Genomic DNA, 26032 nt, shown 5'->3' on the forward strand with positions numbered 1-26032 from the left:
TTTGGTGCACTCACAGTAACAAGAGCTATGCAAAAGACATGAATTGAGACTTGATATGGTTAGTCTTCTGGAAAACATCATTTCTATTATGAGACTAGCAAAAAGCATCCACTTTCTTATGGATTAGTCCCCAGCCCAACCTTCTACCGCTTCTGTCCCTGACCCAGGTGGTCTTCTCTCTTCTCACCTACCCAGTGCTTTCTTTCTCATATTTCCCACCCACCCAGTTCTTCCCTCTCTCTATCTCTATCTCTTCTCCATTCTTGGAGCAGGCAGGTAGGAATCTACAGTCAAACAGTTGTTTGGGACCTACATAAGAAGCCAGCCGCAGTGGTCACTGTCCGTTGTTAATGTGCCAAGGCTGTACTTGAACATTAAGTAGTGACTGGAAATATTTTTGGGCTGCTGTCACTACAGTTGACTTTTGCAAGAGCTTCCTTGCATCAGTTACATTAAAGGTAAAAGGTAAGTAAAATCCTGGTGTTTATTATGAATTGACTGAGCAAATAAGTAACAGAAATGTCACAGCCTTCCATTTGTGTTTCTCTGTTTTGAATATTAAAGAAGGGTGTTTGTTTTGAAGCAGTATAGTTCCAAGATTTATGTGCATGTCTTCTCAAGTACTGAAAGCCTCAGTTGTTTTTCCCTTAGAGATAATACCTCATGGAATAATGAACACAATTCTAAACAAATATCTTCCCCTGTGGAATTCCTTAGCAACTCTTTAGAAACGCACTAGATACATTTTGGATAGATCATAAATACTGTGAATTGGATCCATCCAGTGAGGTTTTGTTGGGCTTTGGAAGAAGTAGGAGTTTTATAAAGCCTCAAAATCTAACTCTTTCATTGTGGCATAAGGTTTTATGACCACAGTCTATTTCATCAAATATGTGAAGTGTTATTTTCAGCTTCAGTTGTAGATTTCTCAAGATTGAGGCTGGGAGTGGAGAGTTGTGAAGAGAGAGGTCCAAATAGACATGTAAGAGTTGTATTAACAGTGGCCATTCACAAACCAGTTATTGTTTCCTCACATCCAACCTTGTTTATGTGCATGCACTTTAAAACATCAGTTGAATTATATTCTAATTCATGAAAACTGCCTCCCCCCCCCCCCCCGTAACAGACTAACACAGCCACACCTCTGGAAAGTACTAGTTTACCATTTTTTGAACTGCAGTTTAGCATTATTGAACCATCTTGATGTAGAATTTATCCAGTCTTTACTCTTCTTCTGTTATAGTACGTTAGACATTTCCCACACTAATTTAGTATAATTAACCTCTATTCATACTTATTTTAAAATGTAGAATTAATTCGTAAATGTATAGTACAGTAGTTATATTTGTCTGTTACTGTGGAGGTAAAAGTTGTTTTGTGTTTGTAATGTTGTGGATCCAGACACGAGAACTGCTTCAGCATACATTTCTTTATTCCAAAGACGACATGACATACACAAGACACATATTCAATAAATAACCAGAACTACCCCCCGCCCAATAAAACCCTCTAGGTATCACTTCATTACAAGCGCCACCTATCTTCTACAGCTGTCATAAACCTCCTTTAACGTGCCCCATACACTACAGTATTCCAGTAACGTATATATGCTAAAAATTCCAGCTGGACCTAGGACTACTCTAGTAGGAACTTTGTCTTGCTAGGTGATACCAAAAATGTGTTGGAGGCAATGCATATGGAACGTGTTCAGCTTCCTCTCCTGCCATTCACAACGGATCCAGGACTCACTGCAGTACAGGAGTGTGCTCAGGACACAGGCTCTATAGACCTGGATCTTGGTATATGTCGTCAGCTTCTTATTGAGCCATACTCTCTTTGTGAATCTAGAGCAGTGGTCCCCAACCTTGGGCCTCCAGATGTTCTTGGACTACAACTCCCAGAAGCCTTCGCCACCACCTCTGCTGGCCAGGATTTCTGGGAGTTGAAGTCCAAGAACATCTGGAGGCCCAAGTTTGGGGACCATTGATCTAGCAAACATGGTAGCTGCTTTGCCAATGCGTTTATCCAGCTCGACATCTAGAGAGAGTGTGTCAGAGATCATTGAGCCAAGGTACACAAAGTCATGAACAACTTCCAATTCTTGTGTGAAGATGGTAATAGAGGGAGGTGAGTCCATACCCTGGCAACGTCTACATTGGTTTGGGCATGTTGTGAGAATGGCTGATGATCGGATTCCAAAAGATCTCCTGTATGGAGAATTAGTGCAGGGAAATCGCCCCAGAGGGAGACCACAGCTGTGATACAAGGACATCTGCAAGCGGGATCTGAAGGCCTTAGGAATGGACCTCAACAGATGGGAAACCTTGACATATGAGCGTTCAGCCTGGAGGCAGGCGGTGCATCATGGCCTCTCCCAATTTGAAGAAACCCTTGTCCAGCAGGCCGAGGCAAAGAGGCAATCATGGAAGCAACAAAATCAATGAGCTGGACAGGGGACACATTGTTTTTGTCTTCAGTGTCGAAGGGACTGTCACTCTCGAATTGGCCTTCTCAGCCACACTAGATGCTGTTCCAAGTCCTCCATACAGAGCACGTCCCCATAGTCTTTCAAGACTGAAGGATGCCTAACCCTCAGCAGGCAAGCAAAATCCCATCCTTGTTGCCAGTGTTATGTTGTGGGTCCAGAAACGAGAACTGCTTCAGCATAATTTCTTTATTCCAAAGATGACATGACATACACAAGACACATATTCAAAACTCCCCCCCCCAATAAAACCCTCTAGGCATCACCTCATTACAAAGTCCACCTGTCTCCTACAGCTGTCAGAAACCTCCTTTAAAGTGCCCGATACACTACAGTGTTAATTAGTTTTCAGTGCCATTGTAGTTGTATTACTCATCAAATAGTTTGAGAATGACCACTGTTTATTATAGCACTTTCTGTGTTCCATTTCCTCTGTCCCCCAGAAACAATTCCCCTCCCCTCGCACATACAGGCATACCGTATATTTGTAACTGGGGATACCATTCAATACTGGGTCTGCTGGATTGCTCAGTGGTTGAGGTATCTGGCAGTGGAGCCTGAGGTTGGGCGTTTTAATTCCCCGCTGCTCCTCTCTGATAGGAGCTGGACTTGATGATCCATAGGGGCCCTTCCAGTTCAGCAGTTCTATAATGATTAGGATTATTATCTGATGTCAGGGATGCCTGTCTACAAAAGTGTTTGTCATAATAAATTTGCTCATTTTAAAGTTCCCTGAAATTCTTTGAGACTGATGACACAGGCCATTTAGCTCCACAGTGGAGATGGGCTGGTTCACTCCTAAAGATACCAGTCAGACAACGTATTTGCTGGAGCAAACCAGCCCACCCACAGAGCAGCCTTTCTGCCCCCTGTCAGGGGATTCTACTTTTTTGTTTGTTTGTTTGTTTGTTTCTCACTGACTTTTTGTCTGTTCCCAGCACGTGTAATTGCTGGGAGTGAATCAAAAGCCTCCTTCTTTTGATTTGTCAATATCACAAAATGGCTTATAATAAGAGAGTCATTTCAGCATATTGGCTAATTGAACACTTTCTCTGTTCCTTGCTGGAAGCACAGAGGAAATACCCCCCAGGGCTATTATGGTCTTATAGGCCCCTTACAACTCAATAACTATATGATTTTGTGATTTTAGGGCAGTAAAAATGTGCTGCATCATTTATAGAAAAAATATTTTCCCCCTTGTCCTAAGGAGCTCGTTGACAAACTACCCACAGCCAAATCCAACACAGTGACATTTTATTGACCGTCCCTTCCCCAGCAAACAAGGGGAAGAAGTGTATTTGTGTATTAAGTATGTGTATTAGGCTACAGGCAGACTCTCAAGCAGACTTTAAGACAAGTGTATTAGGTAGACACATACATAATATACTTCTTTTAAAGATCACTTGTAATACACATACAGTCATGTGGGGGAGAAGTACACCCTCTTTGAATTCTGTTGCTTTACGTATCAGGATGTAATAAAAATCATCTGATCCTTAGCAGGTCTGAAAATTAGGTAAATACAGCCTCAGATGAACAACACATGGCACATTACACAGTGCCATATTTATTTAACAAAAATAAATCCAAAATGGAGAAGCTGTGTGTGAAAAACCAAGTACATCCTTACTGCTTCCATAGGACTTAGAGGCTAAGGAGCAGCCAGGTGCTGCTAACCAAATGTCCTTGAGTAATTGATCATCAGCAAGTGTGACTACCTCTATAAAAGTCAACATTTTAGCAGTTTGCTTGTCTGGAGCATTCAGGTGTGTGTAAAAACAATGCCAAGGAGGAAACACATCAGCAATGATCATAGAGAAGCAATTGTTGCTGCCCAGCAATCTGAGAACAGTTCAGATAGTACAATGCTCAGAGATGTTGCAGCCCCTCCAAGAGTTACATCTGAGACACTATACGCCTCAGTTAGCATGTGAAAGGTTAAAGTTCATGACAGTACAATTAGAAAAAGACTTAACAAGTGTGGTTGGTTTGGAAGGGTTGCCAGGAGAAAGTCTCTTCTCTCTAAAAAGAACATGGTAACACGGCTTAGGTTTGCAAAGTTGCATCTGAACAAACCACCAGACCTCTGGAACAATGTCCTTTGGACAGACGAGATCGAAGTAGAGACGTTTGGCCATAATGCACAGCACAACATTTGGTGAAAACCAAACACAGCATATCAACACAAATGCCTCATATGTAAAATCATAGTATTCAAAGAGACTTACTTTCTTTTTCACATGACTGAACCTAATACTTACACTTTAAAAAAATTACAGTTGGTTAAGGTCCATATGCTGTTTGTATTTAAAGATCACAATAAATGGCATATTGGACCTCCTAGTGATCCTATTTTATCTGCTCCAGCCCAGCCATGTACATAAGCCCTTTGTTGCTTTTGCTGGGATTGGATTAACTAACATGGTTATTCCACTGGAATGTCTGGATCTTGAGGTTGTTTGAAAATCGGTTGTTTCAAGTACGTGCGTTTGTTTCAAGTATTCAGGGTTTGGTGTCCCTCCGCTTCCCTTTACAGTGGTGGCAACCTCCCTTAAGGGCAAGTCTCTGGGAATATCCCACTTCCAAGAAAAGGAAGAGACAGTAGTAGACTGCCAATCATTGGATAATATATGGGAGAGAAAGAGTAGCTTACAACATTATGAAAATGCAACACATTGAAACAAGTCAACGGTAATGCAGCAGATGGTTACAAAGCTAAAACTACAATACTTAAAAGTATTTAAGAAGCGTTCTATCTTTTTAAAAAGATCTGCTGGTTTATTTTTGGTTTATTTCAATGTATTGTATTTCCATAATGCTGTAAACTATTCAGGAAGGAAAAAGTAGTGATGGGCAAATACATGTTTTTGCAATACAGCTCCCAGAATTCCCCAGTTAGCATGACCAGTTGTCCAGAAACTACAAGTCTGCACACCTCCAAAAGGATTTTGCCTAGACCATAACCGATCTACTGGTGCCAGGTGAGCCTCTTTGAGGAGGACATTCCATGATGAGGGCACCACCGCTGAAACAGAACTCTTCCTAGACAACATCTACTGGAGTTCTGAAAGGATACTTGTTTTGGGCTATGGCACCCAGAATTTTCTAGTCACAGGTCCCTCCTCCAATAAAGTAACATCCTGACACTGACCACGTGTCTGATGGAGGAGGCCGTCCAAGAGGAGCATTGGCTTTTGTCTTTAAAGTGCAGATACCCTGTTTCCCCAAAAATAAGACCTATCCTGAAAATAAGCTCTAGTACGATTTTTCAAGATGCTCGTAATATAAGCCCTACCCCCAAAATAAGCCCCAGTTAAGTGAAACCCCGCCCTCCACGATTGTGCAGCAACCAGATGATGACATGACTGTAAAATAAAACATCTCCTGAAAATAAGCCCTAATGCATTTTTTGAACAAAAATTAATATAAGACCCTGTCTTATTTTCGGGGAAACGCAGTAGGTTGACACAGAGATAGGTGCTTTTTTCAGATTATGTGGTTTGTATCCTTGAAACATAATTGAACATTAAAGTAAATAATTTAGTTTGATTAAACAGCGTACTGATGACAAAATTATGGTTAGAATTTGATTAATCAATCGTGTCAATTCAAACTATCAGAAGGAGAATTAATTCAGTTCTGACCCCCCCATAATGAAATGTGTTTGAACAGATATACAAGCCATCGATTATTCACCTTTGATTTCTACATACCTATATTCTGTCCCCACAAATGTAGTTGCTCTATCATTTGTCACACAAACCCGTAAAGGCATAGGTAGCTGGGAAATCCAAAGGGTTTGTGACATAATATCAGATAATAGTTGACCTGCTACAAGGGGCATTAGGACTGGCTAGAATGGATAGCTGCCCATAACATTCTGTGCCCACTCTAGATCCTATTTCCTTCTTTTAGAGCTGGTGAACTTAAAGACCACTCAACTTGTGAACTGTGAGGTATTCTAAGAATGGCTCCCTGCAGAGAATTGCTTTGCAACCAGGAGCTCCTGGAACTGTTGTTAAAGCTTCCATTTCTTCAGTGATTCCCATTAATTCTAGAGATAGCTGCTGCACACTGATGGACTGGTGAGCCGAGCATGCTGATGGATGGAGATATATATTCTCAGTTGTGCCAGCACTGTGCATTGAAGGGAAAAGAGAAAACTCTCTTTAAAGGCTGTTGCCGGGACTGCCTTGCCATTTGGCAGAATGAAGCCCTTGCAGTAAATGCTTACTGCTGAGGGAAGCAGTGGTCCAGCAATTTCACCGCTATTTTTTCTTAGTCCCCGACTGGCCACTTTCCTGTGCTACACAGCCTGCTCTGCGCCTCCTAAGCTAGCCCACTGTCCTATTAGCAGTGTACATTCTGCTTTGGTTCTCTGACCAGGAGAACTAATCGGCAAACCGGACATATAGAGTAAGAGAGTAGCCAAGCCCTAGAGGGTTGAGGTTTCAGAGTGGTTTCAGAGAAATGCAGATTTCTTAAGGAGAAACTGAGGTCAAGCACAGTAAGGGAGTGATGGTCTAATTATTTTGTATAAAGGGGTCTGAGGCAAAGCTGAGGTAAAAATTACAGGAACACGGTATTAGCCTTAGGATAGTCACAGTACTCAGCAGGAGGTAGCTTGCCTAGAGCTATAACTTGTGTTGTTCCAATAACTCAGTCTTTATTTAGGAACTTATGTTGCCTGTTCTTTGATACTCCACCCAGGCTCAGAGCAAACCAATTAGGGTAGCCTTTAACGTTTTCTATATGCATGGAGTCTTTTAGCTCTAAGGAGACCCCTTATTTCAAAGGAGCCTGGTTCTTCTGGATGCACATCCTCTGTTAATGAGTGACTGCAGGCATCTTCGCCTTCTGATATTGTTGTTCCCTGGGGCTTGGCTGTTGGTCAAATTTTCTCTGTGATTGTCCAGGCACATCAAGGAACCCTGTCTGAGAGTGTCTCCAGATCCTTAGCTACAGATGGGCCCACATAGCCTCTCCAGAGCTGTCTGAGATAGTGCTGGAGTCATCTCAGGAGGAAATCATCTTGGCTTGGGTCAGGATCAGTAAAGCCAATTTAAATGGCCAGTTTAGTCAGTTTCATTATATTAAAAAGCTGGAGATATGGACAAGGGGCTTGCCAACTTACTGTTTTCTTCAGCTAGTAAAATATCTTGAGCTATCTTTGCCTTTTGCTGTGTAATCATCTCCTGATGGACAGTGAAATGTCAGAATCAGGCTTCCAGTTGGTTAAAGATGGTGGTGAATCAGTCATCTGGAACCTAGTTCAGTGCTGCCTTAAATTAATATAAAGTAGTGTGTAGTGGGAGAAAGTAGTATATTCACATATAGTTACCCTTGGACTTAAAATTGCACGAGGTGGTTAAAATCCATCCTTGGGGGGGGGGAGGAGGACAACTTTACCATAAACAACTTTGGGCAAGACACCATTCTAATTCTCTACCTATTTCTACTCAGAAGTAAGTCCCATTGAATTTGGTGGTGCTGACTCTGGTAAGTGGGTATAGAGTCACAGCCTCAATCGTGGTACTCAGCTTGTAAGTGGACTGTAATACTGACTCACTTCAAAAGGCTTTGAATGGGCAAGCTGATACAAATAGCAGTTTTCTGTGGGGAAAGGCTATAGAAGTAACTTGAACCAGTTGAGAAGTATCCCACATCCAGAGTGGATGGATTATGACGACAGTGCAGAGCAGAGCCTGGAAAAATTACTTTTTGGACTCCAACTCAACGGAATTCATCAGATAGCATATATTAAAAAAACATGACTTTTTTGAACTCTGCGGCAAAGTCTGTTGAAACAGCCTTTGGCTCAATGAGCAGAGAATAAGCATGTCCAGTGACATCTAGCAAAGGCCTGAGAAGGCAAGTCTGTACTTGATTTCTTAATGAAATACTTAGTGTTCTGATTTCTAACAAACTCCCTGACAACAAGTGCAGTGAAGAAGAAGGAGGGGACTAATTACTTAATCATATGGATAGATTAATACTATTATTTCCTGGCTTTGTATTTGGCAGAGCTTCTCCATCCTTCTCCATCAGGACCAATTGTTTTATGTAGTGGTTTAATAATAAGCTAAATCTTAAAGGTTAGGCAAGGTGGTCTAGTTTTCTTGCTAATATGCTATTGGCAAAAAAATAATCTTGCTGTGGATGTATGCATGACTCTATTTGAGGAACTTTAATGAGAACACTCACGGCAGTCACAATTTAATCTTTTTTTTTCCTTTGTAGTTACTGTGAGAGCTAGAAACAGACTTTGTTTGATACTAGATGGCTCAGTTATCCCAGCCTGGATCAGTTTAGATCATGCTAAACAAGGTTGCTTTGAGGTGTAGTATGTCATTAGAGACGACTCCCTGGAAAAGACCCTGGTGTTGGGAAAGTGTGAGGGCAAGAGGAGAAGGGCATGACAGAGGATGAGATGGTTGGACAGTGTCACCGAAGTTACCAACATGAATTTGACCCAACTCTGGGAGGCAGTGGAAGACAGGAGGGCCTGGCGTGCTCTGGTCCATGGGGTCACCAAGAGTCAGACGTGACTTAACGACTAAACAACACCAACATGTCATATAGGCCGATTCTTGCACCCACATGCAAAGATCGCCCACACCTTAAGCAACCCTATTTAGCATGATCTAGACCAGTGATTCTGAACCTGTGGTATGTGTATCCCCCACAAACCAGGACATTTAGGGGTATTTGAAAAACATTGATTCATGGCGGGAAAAGTCACATATGTCAACAGTGTAAGATACAAATACATTTTGAAAGTTGTAAAATTAATTGACTATTATGACAAATGGCAGAGTGGGTTTTCTTTGTTATTTAACCTCAAGGAAAACTCTACTCCCTTGCCTTGCTAATTTAATAAACATTGGGGAGTCCCTCCCTAAACAGTGTGTTGCAAAAATGCCACTACAGTGTGTGTGCTCCGTTGTTTGCCCTGCACAGGCTCAGATTTCACGCTCCTCTGCTTCGTGAACATTCGAGTGTTGCTGCACTGGTACCATATATAAGTCAGCACCTCAGTCAGTCCTGTGAATGGTGTTCAGTGAGTGAGTTCTTCTGTGATGAATTTACTTGATTTAATTGTATCTTTTGAGTTTTGAATGTGTGTGTGTGTATACAGTATACACACACACACACACACACATATATACACACACACAGTATATATACATACATACATACATACATACATACATACATACATACATACATACATACATACATACATACATACATACATACATACATACATACATACATACATACATACATACATATGCACTGTCTGTTCACCTTATTATTCCATTGCTTTTTAATCCCACTATTGGGCTATTTATTTACAGTTACAACTTATAAATTGGAAACAACACTAACCATATTGATTACAAACATTTTTGAATATTAAAGTTACAACTTACGGAAATGGGCTGCCAAGGGATACACAAGTGAAAAAAAAATTGGGAACCACTGATCTAGATTGATTTTTCTTCCTTTAAAGGAAAAGAAAAAAAATCCCCTTCTTGTTTCCTCCACAGTGTTTGGAAGTTACTTAATCTTGAGAAATAGAAAGCTTCCTTCCTTTCCTGCTTGCCTGCAGAGGAGAAAGAGAGATAGTTTTCAATTTCTTTTTAATTGTTGATAACTTGCATAGCACATCAGTGATGCATTCAAAGGGCTTTTTAAAAACAATTGAAACAAAATGGAAAACTTCCTCTCCCTTTCCTTCTTCTGTAGGCAAGGGAGAAAGAAGCCTTCCTTTTCTGAGGATTAAGTGGCTTAAGCAAAGGGACAGCATAAGATGTCTGCTTTGGTGTAATCCCAGCAATCATACACCCTAGAAAGGAACCAAAATGGAGTGATCCTATCCATATCAAAGAAACAGTAGCTCATGACAGGGATCTAAAAAAGGTGCAGATAGGCGCATCAATTATGGGACATGCTGGTTCCCGGTGGCATGTAGGTTATGTGGTCAACCGAAAAGGAGCAAACCAGCTTGTCCTCAGCTCAGACCAAACTGTGGGATAAATGCCTCTCTGGTTGCACCATCTGAGAATCTTTTCTGCCTTCTTATTTCTTTCAAAGTTCTGTTTACCTGCTGGTCGCGCAACTGAAATAATACTTGCCAAGATCATCCAGATGCCTATTCTTGATTTGAACATTCATGCAACCTCCTTTGAGAACCAGTGTGGTGTAATGGTTTGAATAGCTGAGCCAGGTCCAGCGTTCCAGAGCAAGCCCCTCAGTACAAACTCTAAAGAACAAACAGCAATCTAAACATGGGAATTTAAATAACTGCAAAGGGCTGGTCTTTTACAAACCTGTTCTATTGTGGCACTTTGGGAGATTTCTTTTGGCTTTATTAATGCAACTGGCCCCTCACTTTTCCCCTTTTTGGGTGCAGAAAATGCCCCTTCCCCCCCCCCCCAATGTGGAGGTACAGGAGGAGCAAGATGTTAGGATCTAGTCACAGATTTTCAAGGCATGCCTGTACTGTTTTGGCTTTCAGAGACAGAAGAAAACCAAGTGTTTTTTATAAATGGGAAGTGGGTTTTTTGGCCAATATTTAGAAGAGCCCATAAACTGACATGTTAATGCTCTCATTGATATCTCAGTTTCAGTTTCATTCTCTTACAGGCCATGAATCTGTTACAAGATTTGCTGGATGAGACAGGCAACATGAAATCGGCCACAGCCAACCTGGAGGATGAAGTACAGAAAATCAAGGACCGTTTAGCCATGGTAAACAGTGTTATACTTCTTCTGTTTAACTGCTTTCCATTGGTTGCACCTACTCACTGGAAGCTTATTAGATTTTTCTTTCCTTTTTAAACGTTTGACACATATACATGTGTACATATAGACATAGTCATAGTGAGGAAACATGAAACACTGGAATACCGTTAACCACGGTATCCTCCTGGGGAGGCTCTCCGAGTTGGTGGCCTGGCACTTGCCTGGCTGTGCTCCTTCCTGGAGGACCGTCCCCAGAGAGTACAGCTTGGGGACAATGTCTCGGCCCCGTGGAATCTCAATTGTGGGGTTCCACAGGGGTCGATCATCTCCCCAATGCTGTTTAACATCTATATGAGGCCGCTGGGTGGGGTCATTAGGGGATGTGGGGCATCGTGTCATCAGCATGCTGATGACACACAGCTCTACATCTCCTTTACACCAACTTCAGTGGATGTCGTCCGGTCCCTCCAGCGCTGCCTGGAGACCGTACTGGAATGAATGCAGTCAAATGGATTGAGGCTGAACCCGGACAAGATGGAGGTCTTGAGGGTGGGTGGCCCTTCCGTCAGCGGCATAGGTGACTCCCTCTCCTTTGGAGGGACAACCCTTGCCACAAAGAGTGAGGTCCGCAGCTTGGCGATACATCTGGACGCGGCGCTTACCAAGGAAACCCAGGTGGCGTCCGTGGTTCGCTCTGCCTATTTTCATCTATGGCGGATTGCCCAGCTGTGGCCGTATCTTGATGGGGAGGCCCTCACTACTCTAGTCCATGCGCTCATAATCTCGAGATTAGACCATTGTAATGCACTCTACGTGGGGCTGCCTTTGAGGCTCATGCGAAAACTTCAGATGGTCCAGAATGCAGCAGCCAGACTTCTTAGTGGGGTGAGAAAATATCAGCACATCTCCCCCACTCTGGTTGCACTGCACTGGTTACCTATTCGTTTCCACATCGACTTCAAAGTGTTAATGATTATATATAAAGCCCTAAACGGTTTCGGACCTCAATATTTGGCAGATCGCCTCCTCCCGCCCAGATCTACCCGAATCACCCGACATAGCCAGCAGGGATGGCTGAGGGGACTGACACCGAGGGAGGCCCGGAAGGAGAAAACTAGAAACCGGGCCTTCTCAGCGGTCGCCCCTCGGCTGTGGAACACACTCCCTGCTGAAATTCGGCTGGCACCCTCGCTGGGTGTTTTCAAAAGCCAATTAAAAACTTGGTTATTTAAACAGGCCTTCCCCACAGTCAATTAAGTGATTTTCTCTTTCTTTTTCTTCTTCTTCTTTTGAGTATTGCCATCTTGGAAATCTGTTGCTTAGAATTAATTGTATAATTGCATTTTATATGCTATTTTAACGTGTTTTAACTTATGTAAGCCGCCCCAAGTAGACGTTGTCTAGAGGGGCAGGGTAAAAATCGCGTAAATAAAATAAATAAAATAGAAATCGTGGCTCACCTGCCAGGGAGAAGAATACAGACATTCTTCCTCTCAAACAGAGACAGGAGAGCATATATGTGATTATTACTGATGCTGTTTTGTTTTGCTGTTTCATTATTCAAGGCCCTATATTGCAGGACATATGAATGTGTTCCGCATATTTAAACATTTGAGATAGGCCATATCACAGGTACATTGTATCTTTTAGGACAGAAGTTGTGAATCTTTCTCCCTCTTAAATAATTTTGGCCTACTGCTCCCATCATCCTTATCAAGTACAGTGGTGCCTCGCTTAATGAGCGCACCGTTTAACGATGAATCCGCATAGCGATGTGTTTTTTGCGATCGCTAATGCGATTGCATTGCGATGTTCTCAATGGCCGAAAATCGCATTGCGATGATTGGTAAGCGTTTCGTTTACCAATCTTTGCACTGCGATGTTTGCAGAACGGCTGATCGGTGGTTCCAAAATGGCCGCCGGATCAGCAAAATGGCCACCCGCAGCGTTTTCGCGCCCTGCCCTCACTTACAGGGCAGCGAAAATGGCAGCCGAATGGGGGAATCTTCGCTTACCAGTGAGTTTTTCCCCAAGAGGAACGCATTAAACGGAGTTTAATGCGTTCCTATAGGGTCCCCACTGCATAGCGACAAATCTGGATAGCGACGTTAATCCTGGAACGGATTAACGTCGATGTGCGGGGCACCACTGTATGGCCAATGGGAAAGGATTGTGGGAGTTACGATCAGCAGTCTCTGGTGTGTCAGAGGTTCTGCCATAGGGCAACCTTTCAAGTTCTTGAAAAAATAGCAGGCAGACAGAATTCAGTTTCTTTGCATCGTATTGAAAGAGTACAAAAACTGCAGTAGTGCTGACAGTGCTTGGCATATAACAACTTGCAAAGCTGAGCATTGAGATAGTCCTGGCATGTGGGAAAGAAAATTATGAGTTACTATTATGAGTTTTTTCATGAGCAAATCAATAGCTGAAAGCTGGGGAGTGAAGGGGTGAGCATTTTGTTGGTTTTCAGATAATGCACACGAGGATCATAGCGGGCACCCTCTCAGGGTCATTAAGGGGAATGCATATCTCCCATTTAATCTCTTCTCTGCCCATGATGAATTTTCCTCAGAGATTAGTGGCTCAGCAATCAGATTTTGACAGGGATCTTGTTTTTACTTTCCAATTGTCTGTCACAAAAGAAAGCATATGAAACATATGTATTTTCCAGTTGCGAGAGGAAATCTGCAGAAGAAGGTGGAAAACACATTGCCCAGTTTGACCCTCAGAATAGGCCTTCTCACCTTCATAATACAGTGGGGTCTCGACTTACGAACGGCTCGACATACGAACGTTTCGACTTACGAACCGCTCTCATAGGCCTGTATGGACTCGACTTACGAACTTAGATTCGAGTTACAAACTCTTTTTTTCCCTTTTTAAAAAGCTAAGTCATCTTAGGTTAAAAGAAAAAAAGAAAAAATATCCCCCTCTAGTGGCAGAAGGCGGTATAGCAGCTTCCCATTAGTTTCTATGGACGAAAAGAGCAGATACGGATTAAATGGTTTTCAGTGCATTCCTATGGGAAATGCAGATTCGACTTAAGAACTTTTCGACCTGAGAACTGCCGTCCAATACGGATTAAGTTCGTAAGTCGAGACCCCACTGTATGGAGAAAGGATTCCTGCCTCTTCTAAGAAAGGTGCCTATGGTACATGGATGTGAAAAGGAGTACATTGAAAGTATTTAACACATGAACATACTCTTATTTGTATGTTGTGAGCCACCCAGAGTAGACCATGCCTAGATGGGCGGCATATAAATGCAATAAACAAACAAACAAACAAACAAACAAATAAACAAACAAACAAATAAATAAATAAATAAATAATCTGCTGACCAGTTAAGCAGACATACCTTTTTCATCTCAAGACAACAGACACTGAATATTGGAGTCCTACAAAATCTTAGGACAATTTAACACCTATGGGGGGGGGGGAGAGCATTAAAAAATACAGAATGTCAGCTTATCAAGTAACTTGTTGCTCCCTATGACAATCTGTATTCATCTTTATTTAAATAACATTTTCCTTACACAGCATTTTCTTACTTTTTTTCACCCACTTGCCCAATTTACCAAATGTTGCGGGAAAATGTTGAGAAGATACTTTTCTGGGCTTTGGTGATTCCAGATGCAGCTTATCAGAATCCCACCAGGCACTGGAGTGCTGTGCTTAGATGTTATGTGTTTTTTTTAACAGTATTGAATGCATACATTCATAGTCAGAGGCTATCCCTTAAGAGTAATACAGCTTGCAGGGGTACTTGTTTTTTGTTTCCTTGCGATTCAGGCAACATGATGCTTACAATTTTCCTTGGGGACTTCTAGGGACGAAATATATCCCCATCCCTGAAGTTATGCACTTGTTGTGGAGGGGGCATTTGTGAAGGTGCTTTACGTATGTCTGCGTTGCAGTCTGATTGTTCCCAGGTGCTCACCCCCTGGGTTTTAAAAGTATTTGTATGGGGGGGAAAGCACACCTTTATTATAATTCTGAGACAGCTAGACCCTGTTCACACCTGCATCTTATTCCTGATTATCTGGGGTAATCTCAGTTGGTCTAATGGTGTAATGTTTAGGGATTTAAGAGTTGAAGTCGTGGTTGAGCCATGAAACGATACCTTGAGGCATAACTTGACTTATGGTATAGTGAGAATAAAATGTGAAGAAAGCAATGTACACTGCCTGGAGCTCATTGGAGGGGAAAGTGTAGTATAAATCCTAACTAACAAATCAAATGAATAAACCTGGCTTTGATTTCACAGATAGACCCACAGGAGATGGATGATCGGCTAAAGACTTGCTTAAGTGATCAACATAGTTTGGATCAAGATGTGGTATGTGCCTTCACACCTCCTCTAAAAGAGAATAATGCAGAAGCACAAATGTTTGTGTAAATGGCTTATCCCTTCCTAACAGCAGTTAGGGCATATCATGTGCACACTGATTTTGAAGGGAGACTCTGAATTGCATCCAGTGCTTTATCTAACAGCCAGGGTCAACACACATACTAGCAGTTCATGCTGCTTTTAACTTTGGTCTCAGTGTGTCTATAATGCAGGACCAGTTGGGGGCATGCAGATTCTCTCTTTTCGAGGAACCCTGTCAGTTCCCGGTGCCTGTTTTTGATAATCTTGTGCACTCCTAGCTTGCTGCTGAGGTGCCTGATAAGAAGCTGCTATGCAGGTGTGTCCTCATCGCCCCAGTTCAAGTGTATCTTGCAAGATAAGCCCCCATGGAGCAGGCTCTAATCGTTGGTGTACTGGTAGATTTGGAAGTGTAGAGGCTTGTGACAGTGGTCCCAAATAGCCCACTCAGGAGAGTCCAAAAAAAGCAGGAAGCTGGATCGCTTCATATTAGGAGCAGGTCTTTTGTCAAATTGATGGCTCTTCTTTGCCCATTTAATACCAAACTGCCTTCAAATGTTTTACTTGGCTTGCATTAACATACCGTTCTGGGGGGAATCCATTTCTGTCCCAGCGGTTGTGAAGCTTTCAGCTAAATGCAGAAAAAACAGGGAAGTCTGGGAGGGGTGTGTGTGATGGTGGGCAGCAGTTGATCTCACATTCCCTGCTGCTCCGAAAGCCCTGGAGCTTCAACTCTGGGAGATCTGGATCTGCTAAACCATTGGCTCTAACCAAGCCCTGCGCACAAGCCCTAAGTCAAGGGTGGCATACCTTTTGCTCTGCAGATATTTTGGACAACCACCTCTGCCTTCCTTGGCCATTGGTAGGGGTGGTTGGTGGATGTTGTTGGCCATAGGATTTGGAGGGCCAGAAGCTCCCCACCCAAGTCCTTAGAATGTTTCCTCAGAGTTTGAAGAACTCCCCTATATGGCCTGGGATATCTCTTAACATCCAGGGACTTTGTGACTGATGCTGAGAGCCGTGCCTTCAGTGGAGTTAAGTTGGAAGGAGAAATGGTGACCTTGCGTTGTTTTGGCTGTTGTCTAGAAAGACTTAGAGAAGAGGTTAAGCCTGTTTCCTTCCCCTGAGGAAATGAACAACATGGTGCGCTGGGAAGTTCTTGAGGATGTTCTTGTGAGAGGCAAGAGGAGTCCCACTCCCGTGAGTATGATTTCTTAGACCAAACGTACAAGAAGACTTCTGCACACGGTTTACCTTGGGTTTAGTCCCACACTCATTTCTCATAGTGGACGGTGCCCAGTGAAGCTCCTAAACAGCAGCAACTGAACCCAATGCATCAGCTCTGGAGGGCGAGTGGGCGGGGAAGTAGTTTATAAAATGTGTCAAATGTATTTTATTATTTGTTCATTTGTTTGGTGGTTAGAATGTAGGACTGGGATAAGGAAACTGAGATTCAGTCACTGCTCAGCCGTGAAACCCATTGGGTGACCGTGAGCTTCTTTGTCTCACAGGGTTGTTCTGAGGATAAAACTAGGGACAAGAAACATGTACACTGCTTGGAACGAATTGAAGGAGAAAGGGAATATAAATGCAATAAATAGCTATCAAGACTTCAGTGTATTATAAGTTTTATTCCTCTTTATTCCTTTCACTCTGGCCTTGTATACGGATTATATATAGAAGGCATGACTTGTAGCCAGTTGGTATACTGTGGAGCACATTCCATCATGCTTTTGCAGCAAGGTTTAAAGGAATGAACTGGAATACATTTTGTGGTTATTCTTAGTTTCTAGGTACAATGAGAGGCCATAGGTAGTTCACATGCCCAGCTGACAACTTTATCTTGCAGAAAGTAGGAGAAATGAAAAGAGGATCAGCTATCATACACATGATCTACACCAACAGGGAATTACTGATCACTGTGTTGAAAGTAGTGGGAAATCTGGGTGGAAGAGTCCATACCCTCATGGGAGTAATGATACTGAGAAAAGGGGAAGCTGAGGGGTAGTAGGATGCGCACGCTGGACTTTAAGAAAGCTGACTTTAATAAGAGATCCTGGGTGAGAACCCGTGGACAGAAATACTCAAAGCAAAGGGCGTTCTGGGTGGATGGAAGTTTCTTAAGGGTGGGATATTGAACAAAAAAGGGGGAGACATCTAAGGAAACCTGGATGGCTGTATAAGGACCCTTCAAAATGAGCGGAGTTTTCAAAATGGGATGCTGAAGAAATGGAAGGGAGACAGATCACTAAAGAAGATGCAAACAAGTGACCAGCATTTATGCGGGGTAGTCAGGAGGGCTAAAGCTTAGTTATCACCAGCCTGGCGGCTTTGATTAGCCAGGCCGGGCAAAGGTCAAGGGAGGAGGTGGTGGCTCGACAGCGATCAAGGACCTTGTCGACCTCTGCGGATGTCACAGGTTGAAACTGAGTAATTCTTAATGGACAAGGCACTGCACTGGATGTTTCGGCTTGATCCACTATTTTCAAATAGGGTGTGAGAGATCCCGACGGATGGCCTCCACTTTTGATTTTAAAAATGCTGCAGAGTGGTCACAAGAAATGTTAGATGGAGGCCAATCGTGGCCAATTCTGGATAGGCCCCGTACTATACGGAATAGTTCCGCCTGCTGATTGGATGCTTTGCTTATCCAGACAGTGAAGTAGGCTTTTCTAACAGCAGCCTCTACCTTTACAAGGTAGAGGTTAGCCGTGACCTTGGCAGCTTTTAAGTTATTTTTCCACCGGGTTCCGCCTCCAGACGCTCTCTAGCCTTCTCCTATTCCAATTCATACCCCCCCCCAATAGCTGCTGATTAAACCAAGGCACTGGTCAAGCCCTGTGGCAGTGAGGGCATTTAGGAGCTATCATGTCTACAGCCCTGGCAACGGCGGCATACCAGCCATCCACCAGAGCCTCGACAGGAGTGCCAGCCAGGTCAGTCGGAATGCTATGCATGGCATCCTGGAATCCAATAGGATCCAATAGCCTGAAAGGGCAGACTGGGGATGGAGGGCCACTGTGGGATTGCACTTTATCAGGTGGTGGTCTGACCACAACAAGGGGGACTGAAGGTCAGTCACCATCAGGCCACACTCTGTCTGCTCAGTAGAGAAAAAACAGGTCCAAAGTGCATGGGGCCGTTAACATGTTGGGACATGTCCAAGGAAGCCATGGTTTCCAAGAACTCAAGAGCCGGACTGGTAACCCCCACTTCCACATGGATGTTGAAATCACCCAAGACAATCAGTCTCGGGGATCCCAACACAGCGGAAGAGACAAAGCTGGTTAGCTCCGGTACGGAGGTGGTTGGATCACGGGGAGCACGGTATGCCAGCAAGATCCCAGTACTGTCCTTGACACCAATCGACACATGGAGGGCCTTTAGGCCCAGCATCACCACAGCAGAGAGCCTGACAACCTCAAGGGTGTCCTAATAAACAATGGCAACTCCCTCCCCCGACCATCTGGTCTGCCCTGGTGCTGGACAGATAACCGGGGGGACAGGCAGGAGACGGGCACACCCCCTTCACTACCCATCCACGTCTCGTTTATGCAAGCCAGATCTGCATCCTTTTCCAGAATAAGAACTTGCATTAACTGGGCTTTATTGGATACAGAACTGCCATTCAACAGCACCAAAGTTAGAGTGGAGGGATGACTGAGCTGGCTACTTGGAGCCTGGCAGGTGGTAACAGCGCCAGAACAATGGATAGCTTTCAGGCATCTGTTCACTGTTCTTCTGGAACGACTAATAGATGAGGGTTGTAGCAAGTTCCCCACCCGGAGGTGTGACTGATAGGAGATAACTTTTTAATATTCCACCAACGACTTCCTCTCTTCTCGGGTACCCTTTTTCCTTCCTTCCAAAGGCATATTGCTCTTTTATCTGCCTTTATTACACCTGCTTCTTTTTTGTTTATTTTTAGGAGACAAGCCCAGTCCTGCGTTCTCCAACTGGTTCCACCTCTTCTCCAGAAGGCAGAACTCCTGGATCTCCAGGAACCCAGCTTGGCACTCAGAGAAGGGAAGGAGCACCAGGCACACAGGCTGGTTTGCCAGGGGTACAGGCCGGTGCCCCAGGGGCTTCACGAGGAGCAGGCCTCCCTGGAGCCCAGCCAGGAGCCCCAGGAGCCCAAATGTACCCAGGCGGTCACCCCGGGGCCCAGCCAGGAGCCTATCCTGGAACCCAAGCAGCTTATCCAGGGGCTCAGCCTGGAGCACCTGGGGTTCAGGCAGTTCCTGGGGCCTATCCTGGGGTTCCTGGGGCCCAGCCAGTTTATCCTGGAGCTCCTGGAACCTATCCTTTAGTGCCAGGGGCCCAGCCTGGAGCACCCGTGGCCCAGCCTGGAGCGCCCGGGGCCCAGCCTGGAGCGCCCGGGGCCCAGCCTGGAGCGCCCGGGGCTCAGCCTGGAGCGCCCGGGGCTCAGCCTGGAGCGCCCGGGGCTCAGCCAGTTTATCCTGGGATTCCTGGGGCCTATCCTGGAGCACCTGGAACCTATCCTTTAGTGCCTGGGGCCCAGCCTGGAGCACCTGGGGCCCAGCCATTTTATCCTGGGGTTCCTGGGGCGTATCCTGGAGCACCCGGGGCTCAGCCTGGAGCACCCGGGGCCCAGCCTGGACCACCTGGGACCCAGCCTGGAGTGCCTGGGGCCCAGGCAGTTTATCCTGGGGTTCCTGGGGCCTATCCTGGAGCACCCGGGGCTCAGCCTGGAGCACCCGGGGCCCAGCCTGGACCACCTGGGACCCAGCCTGGAGTGCCCGGGGCCCAGGCAGTTTATCCTGGGGTTCCTGGGGCCTATCCTGGAGCACCTGGGGCCCAGCCTGGAGTGCCTGGGGCCCAGGCGGTTTATCCTGGAGCTCCTGGAGCCCAACCACCCTATCCTGGGGCAGGTGGGCCCTACCCTGGTGGTCCTGGAAGCCAAACAGCCTATCCTGGGATACCCGGAGCCTATCCTGGAGCACCCATGGCTTACCCTGGGGCTCCAGGAGCACCAGCGCCTTACCCTGGGGCACCCGGGGCTTATCCTTTGGCTCAGGCTGGCTATCCTGGAGCTCCTGGGGCCCAGCCTGGCACTCCTGAGGCCCATATAGCCTATCCTGGGACCCAGCCTGGAGCGCCAGGAACCCAGCCTGGCGTTCCTGGAGCTGATGCTGCTTATCCTGGAGCTCCTGGGGCTCAGCCTGGAGCACCTGGACCTGAGGCTGCCTATCCTGGAGCTCAACCGCTATATCCTGGGGTGGAAGCTGGAGCTCCAGGAGCAGAAGCTGGATTTTCTGGGCCCTCTGCATTGTATCCTGGAGCCTATCTTGGACCTGCTGGTGCCCAAGCTGGATACTTTGGCTATCCTGCCATCTCCTGGCCCTACCCTCCTCCGTATCAGCCTGGTGAAACTGGAACGTCACTCTCATTGCCTACGGCAGGAGGCCAGCTGGCTGTGCCACCTGGCCCCATCCTGGGAGCGACACCCCCAGCATCTCCAGTCTTGCCTTCTACAACCCCCATACAGCCTTCTGAGTCTCCCTCCGTTGTCTCCACTTTGGCCCCTGCCCGCTACGCAGAGACGGTGGATGCCTTGCGCTCGCTTGCACAGCTGACCGAACTCTACTATGCGCTGAGAGACCAGATCAATATGCTGGATCAATACAAGTGTGGCCATGCTGATCTCCGGAGGCTGCAGGACTTCCTCACCGAAGCTAGTATGGGTTGCAAATTTACAATGCATTTGGAAAAGTAGAAATTTTGTATAACAGCTCCTAGAATCCTCTACTCAGCACAGTGGCCATTAGGTGTTTCTGGGAGTTGTAATCCAGAAAATATATGTTGCTATGTAGTCTTCCAGGTTATTAACACTTAGCAGAATCTGGAACCTGTTTGAGCAAATTTTAACAATGCTGGTGGCTGCCAGTTTGGCAGAGGGTGGTGGTGGGGACTAAGAAAAGTTAGTTTAATCAAACTTTTTTTAAAAAACATTTGGGATGTTGATCCTTTAGACTTGGAGTTCAGCCATCTAAACGGTGATTCTGTCCTTCCCTGTCATTCATCACACTTGAAGAATGTGTATTAAGTCTTTATGCAGCCAAAATAGCACTGTCTGCATTCAAGAAGCAGGTATCAGAAGGCTTTGAAGAACTTCCAGATTTCCAGAAATGTAAAAAGAAAAAAAAGGGGTCCTTTTAGAAAATCCAAAGGTGGGGCGGGGGCGGCAGCTCCCACAGCCAGCAGGACAAATGTGGATTTGTCCTGCAGGTTGGTCCACAGGCTGGTTCACTCTCTTTCCCCTGATCTTAGTCTACCTGCACCTTTTCGAGTCCCTGTCAGGGGCTCCTAGTGTGTGTGTGTGTGGGGGGGGCGGCAGTATGTAGGAATGTTCCATTTTCGTTAAGTTTCAATGTGTGTGACTGCTGAGATTAAATCAGAGTGGGTGTCTTAAGCAGCCCCTTTGCTGAAGCCACTTCACAATCTTAGAAAATTTAAATCTCCCTCCCTTCCCACCTGCCATTGAATTGGGGAGATAGAGAAGCAAATTTTTCCCCCCTAAATCCCTCAAGCAACATTGATGCCATATGTCACTTAGAAAAAATATTGAAAGCTTCCTCACTCCTTCATGAGGGAATGGGAAGAAGCTTTCAATTTCCTGTGCTCATGAAGTGACTAAAGCAAAGCACAGTGAAGGAGATGGGGGGGGGGAGAAAGGGGAGAATTTTTCCTTTAAGAGAAATAAGGGCCAAATATGGTCACTTGGAGTATGGTGTTGTTACTCCTTGCATATGGATACAAGGATTTCCATAAATGACATACCACACCTCAAGGTGATGCTGGTTAGCAGGATCTAGCCTGACTGAAGATGAGATAATTTGGCTATTTAGTCTTATCCAACGTGTGCCAAATGGGCACTAAATAGTAAGTGTTGAAGGGGGGGGGGGCAATACCTGGAAGGGATTGGGAATGGAGCAGTTTCCTGAAAAAGGGCCCGGATTAGGAGCAGTGCCCGCAGCAACATTCTGTTACAAATCCTACTTCCACATGATCAGTATAATATAATTTATAAGTTTCTTATTCCTGGATAGTTTATAGGAACATTGCTGTCATCCCACCTGACCTTCCACAAAGGCTTGCAGCAATCCAGTCAATGGAAGAAGACCTGAAAACAGAGAAGGAGAAGGTAAGGCTGTGGTGGGGGAGGGATCAGAGAGTAACATGTTGATTAACTTGTTGGAAAAGTGGCTACAAGCAACATTTCACAAAGGGAATTTGCTCAGCTTTCGGAAGCGCCCATGTTCTTGGAAAGTGTTCTTAACATTCTTGCATGTTTTTGTTGTAGAATTTTTCAGTGATTCTTTTATTTCCTTTTACTGTATATCTCTATCATTTTATCACTGCCATTCCATCCGAAACAATTCCCCAGCCTGTTACAAGAAGGCAAAGGCTGTTTGTTCAATTTGTTGCAACTCCTGGAAACATTCAAATAAAAGCATTTGGTTGAAGCTGCAAATCATCCTGTAAGAGGAGAGCATAACTGTGTTACCAGTCAGCATTCAAGGCACCTCCGTGAAATGAAATGAAACAAAAGATGAAACATAGTTTTGCGATCCTCATAATAGTCAAGAGCATCCCTCAACTCCCTTTTTTTTTTTTTTTTGGACTGCTGGTTCTGTAGAGAAGGACCAGCCACTAAGATGAGAACCTGCTTCCTGTCACCATCTTCTGAGCTTCAGGGCTCCTGAGCCTTCATGCCAGGCTCTATCTAGCTGATGGCCTGAGAATGTTGCAGCTTTCTCCACAGACATTAACTCGAAAGCTTTGCTTAAAATAAATTAAAGCTAAGGGCTTTCAGGACTGGAACAACTCTTTCACATGCTACTTTCATTGTGCAATTTGCAGAAATTATCTCATAGCCGATGTCCAGTTCGACAAAACTCATTCAAGTATTAAGTGTTGATTCAAGTGTTGATTCAAGAACTGGTTCATTGGGTCCACTGCAGTTCAGACTAAGGACTAGATTTAAGCCCTTGTTTCTAATTATGCTCAGTTAATCATTTGTAAATTACTGAATGGTATATCTGCTCCTGTAGTATCTGGAGCTCACAGATCTTACTGAGAGTGAAGGGCATGTGTGTTACTTATACCGGACATCTGCAAATACTGCCATCAAAGTAGCATCTGAATCGGATCTATGAAACTAAATGGTATCTTTGGGTTCTTCTTTAGTTGTATGCCCGGCTGTTCATCGTAATGACATAGAAACACAGGAAACTGCCTTATGCTTAGACAGTTGGTGCATCTAGCCCATGACTATCCACTCAGTCTGCCAGGGTCATCCTAGAATGTCAAACTAGGTACTTTCCAGTCCCTTTCTGAAAATGCTGGTGGTTGATTTGGAGTCCATGCTCTACTGCTGAGCTCTCCCATCTCCCACAATACAGCACCAAGTATACCATGGAAGCCTCCCATCCACGTGCTACCTAATCTTGATCCTGCTCAGTTTCCAAAATCAGATGAGTCCAGCAGATTCAGGATGATACGTGTGGTGGGATTTCAGTTAGAGATCAGAAACTATACAACCATTGTCTTCTCAAAGACTTTCACGACCGGGATCCAATGGTTGTTGGGCTATTTGACTGTGTTCCAAAAGTTTTTCTTCCTAACATTCCGTCTGTCTCTGTGACTGGCAAAACGTTAGGAAGAAAAACCTTCGGAACATGGCCAAACAACCTGAAAAACCTACAACAGCCATATATAACCTTTGTTTGGGGAATCAAGCTACGGTTTCCAGCCCAGTGACTTCAGAATCATACCATCTGGCACATTTTACCTGACTATGATGTGGCAAGGGCTTAGAAATGTTATTTCTTTATACTTCAACACTCAAAGCCTCTAGCCTAGCATAGGAGTTCTAAGACTGTAGTCCAAAAAGCAGACAAAGACCTTTGTTTATAGGCAAGTTTCCCTGAGTGACTGGCTACCTTAGTGGGATTTTTAAAATGAATCGGTTGTTGTACCTTACTGCTTTGAAGGTGTTTTGGTGTTGCTTATGTTTTTTGTATAGTATTTGTTTGATCTGTTTTAGTATTTGTATACTCTTAAGTGAGGAAAAACAGCGGGCGGCCATTTTGTTTTCCTGGCTGCCATTTTGAAATAGCCGATCAGCTGTTAAAAAAGGGTCGCTTTGCCATGATCGCTTCCCCGCGATCATCGCAAAGCGAAAAAACCCATAGGGACCATCGCAAAGCGATCGCTTTTGCAATTGCAAAAACTCCGTCGCTAAGCAATTTTGTCGCTCAACGGAGCGATCGCTATGCGAGGCACCACTGTATTTGGGAATATGTGTATGTATTTATGATTACAGCCTCTCTTGTTCAAGTTCTGAAGAAAGTGAGGGACAGTTCTGCAAAATATATTGTCTTGTAGATGGCCAATTAGCTTGAGACTAAAAGGATCTTTGTAGCAATTATTTCTACAGATGGCAGCAGAGTCTAAACAGAGGTTGTGAGGTGGTTTTTTTTTTTTTCAAATTCAGCCACTGCATTGCCTCAGAGAAATAGAATAATTTCTAGCTAATCCATATCCTTTTCTGACCCTGCTTCTCCATAGCCTGTCATTTCTCAGGTTTAGACCTCAATCTTGAACCTACATGTGCTTGGATCACAAGCTTCCCCTAACTCTGAATGAATTGCCTACTCACAGAAATGTCCCCAGACACCAAAACAGCTTTACCTAATGTTGGCTGAGGATAATGGGACTGGTAAGCCAGCACATTTGAAAGATGTTTGGTTGCAGACAGCTGCATTGGGGAAACATTAAGCTCCCTTTTATCAAATCACCAGCTTCTGTCTGGAGCCATTTTAACCAAAACCACAGTGAAAGATCCACTCACAATCATCTAACAGCAAATTCACAATAATATGTACATTCCTTCTTCCAAAAATGGTTACCTGTCTTTTAAGATCTGTGGAGGAAAAGTTTCAAAGGGCATCAGCAGGATGCTGGATCATACTGTAGTTACTGGGTTGATTTGATTCCACACATTACTATTTCCTTCTGTTTCTTCCATGTCATTGAACCATTTCTGCTTGGTGGAAGATGTATCTGGTATAAAATTATGTACTTAGGACATACTTAGAGTTAGCCATTATTAGTAGCAAGGAGAGATGGGCCCCTTTCCTCCCTTGATTTCATGGTCTATATAGGGAAGTTAGAATCCTGCGGTCAGATTTCTTTAAGGCATACATAAAACTTGAGGTTGTTTTTTTCCCCCCTTCCCCTGTCTACGTATGGTTCTAGTTGAGGAAGATTCAGGATGTACTTGAAGGAGAACTGGCAGGACCTGAGGAGAAAATGGAGGGAGCTGGTCACATCAACATGCAGTTAGGTTACCTCAGGTAAAAGAAAACTCAATACTAGAGGAGTGGTCTGAATATTATGGCA

At 44.5% G+C, this 26032-nt stretch overlaps 1 protein-coding gene and 1 long non-coding RNA gene across 5 annotated transcripts in view; one reads left to right on the plus strand and one right to left on the minus strand.

The window, feature by feature from the left end:
• LOC140704552 (uncharacterized) lies at positions 1-25904 on the minus strand. The gene is made up of 2 exons (XR_012083802.2): positions 22702-25904; positions 1-10094 (listed from the first exon to the last, which is right to left on the minus strand). It is a non-coding gene; the product is annotated as an uncharacterized LOC140704552 (long non-coding RNA).
• QRICH2 (glutamine rich 2) overlaps positions 1-26032 on the plus strand; it is a 71398-nt gene that overhangs the window by 3196 nt on the left and 42170 nt on the right. For 2 of the 4 annotated variants that reach the window (XM_072990496.2, XM_072990497.2), the window contains exons 2-7: positions 11138-11242; positions 15503-15574; positions 16691-16804; positions 19533-21303; positions 22675-22769; positions 25889-25986. In XM_072990496.2, coding sequence (XP_072846597.2) covers positions 11138-11242; positions 15503-15574; positions 16691-16804; positions 19533-21303; positions 22675-22769; positions 25889-25986 — 2255 coding nt within the window. The remainder of the gene's footprint in view (positions 1-11137; positions 11243-15502; positions 15575-16690; positions 16805-19532; positions 21304-22674; positions 22770-25888; positions 25987-26032) is intronic. The other 2 variants (XM_072990498.2, XM_072990499.2) reach the window with 1 other exon arrangement.

This window comes from Pogona vitticeps, chromosome 2 (genome assembly GCF_051106095.1).
Source record: "Pogona vitticeps strain Pit_001003342236 chromosome 2, PviZW2.1, whole genome shotgun sequence".
In the NCBI taxonomy this organism is placed as follows: Eukaryota; Metazoa; Chordata; class Lepidosauria; order Squamata; family Agamidae; genus Pogona; species Pogona vitticeps.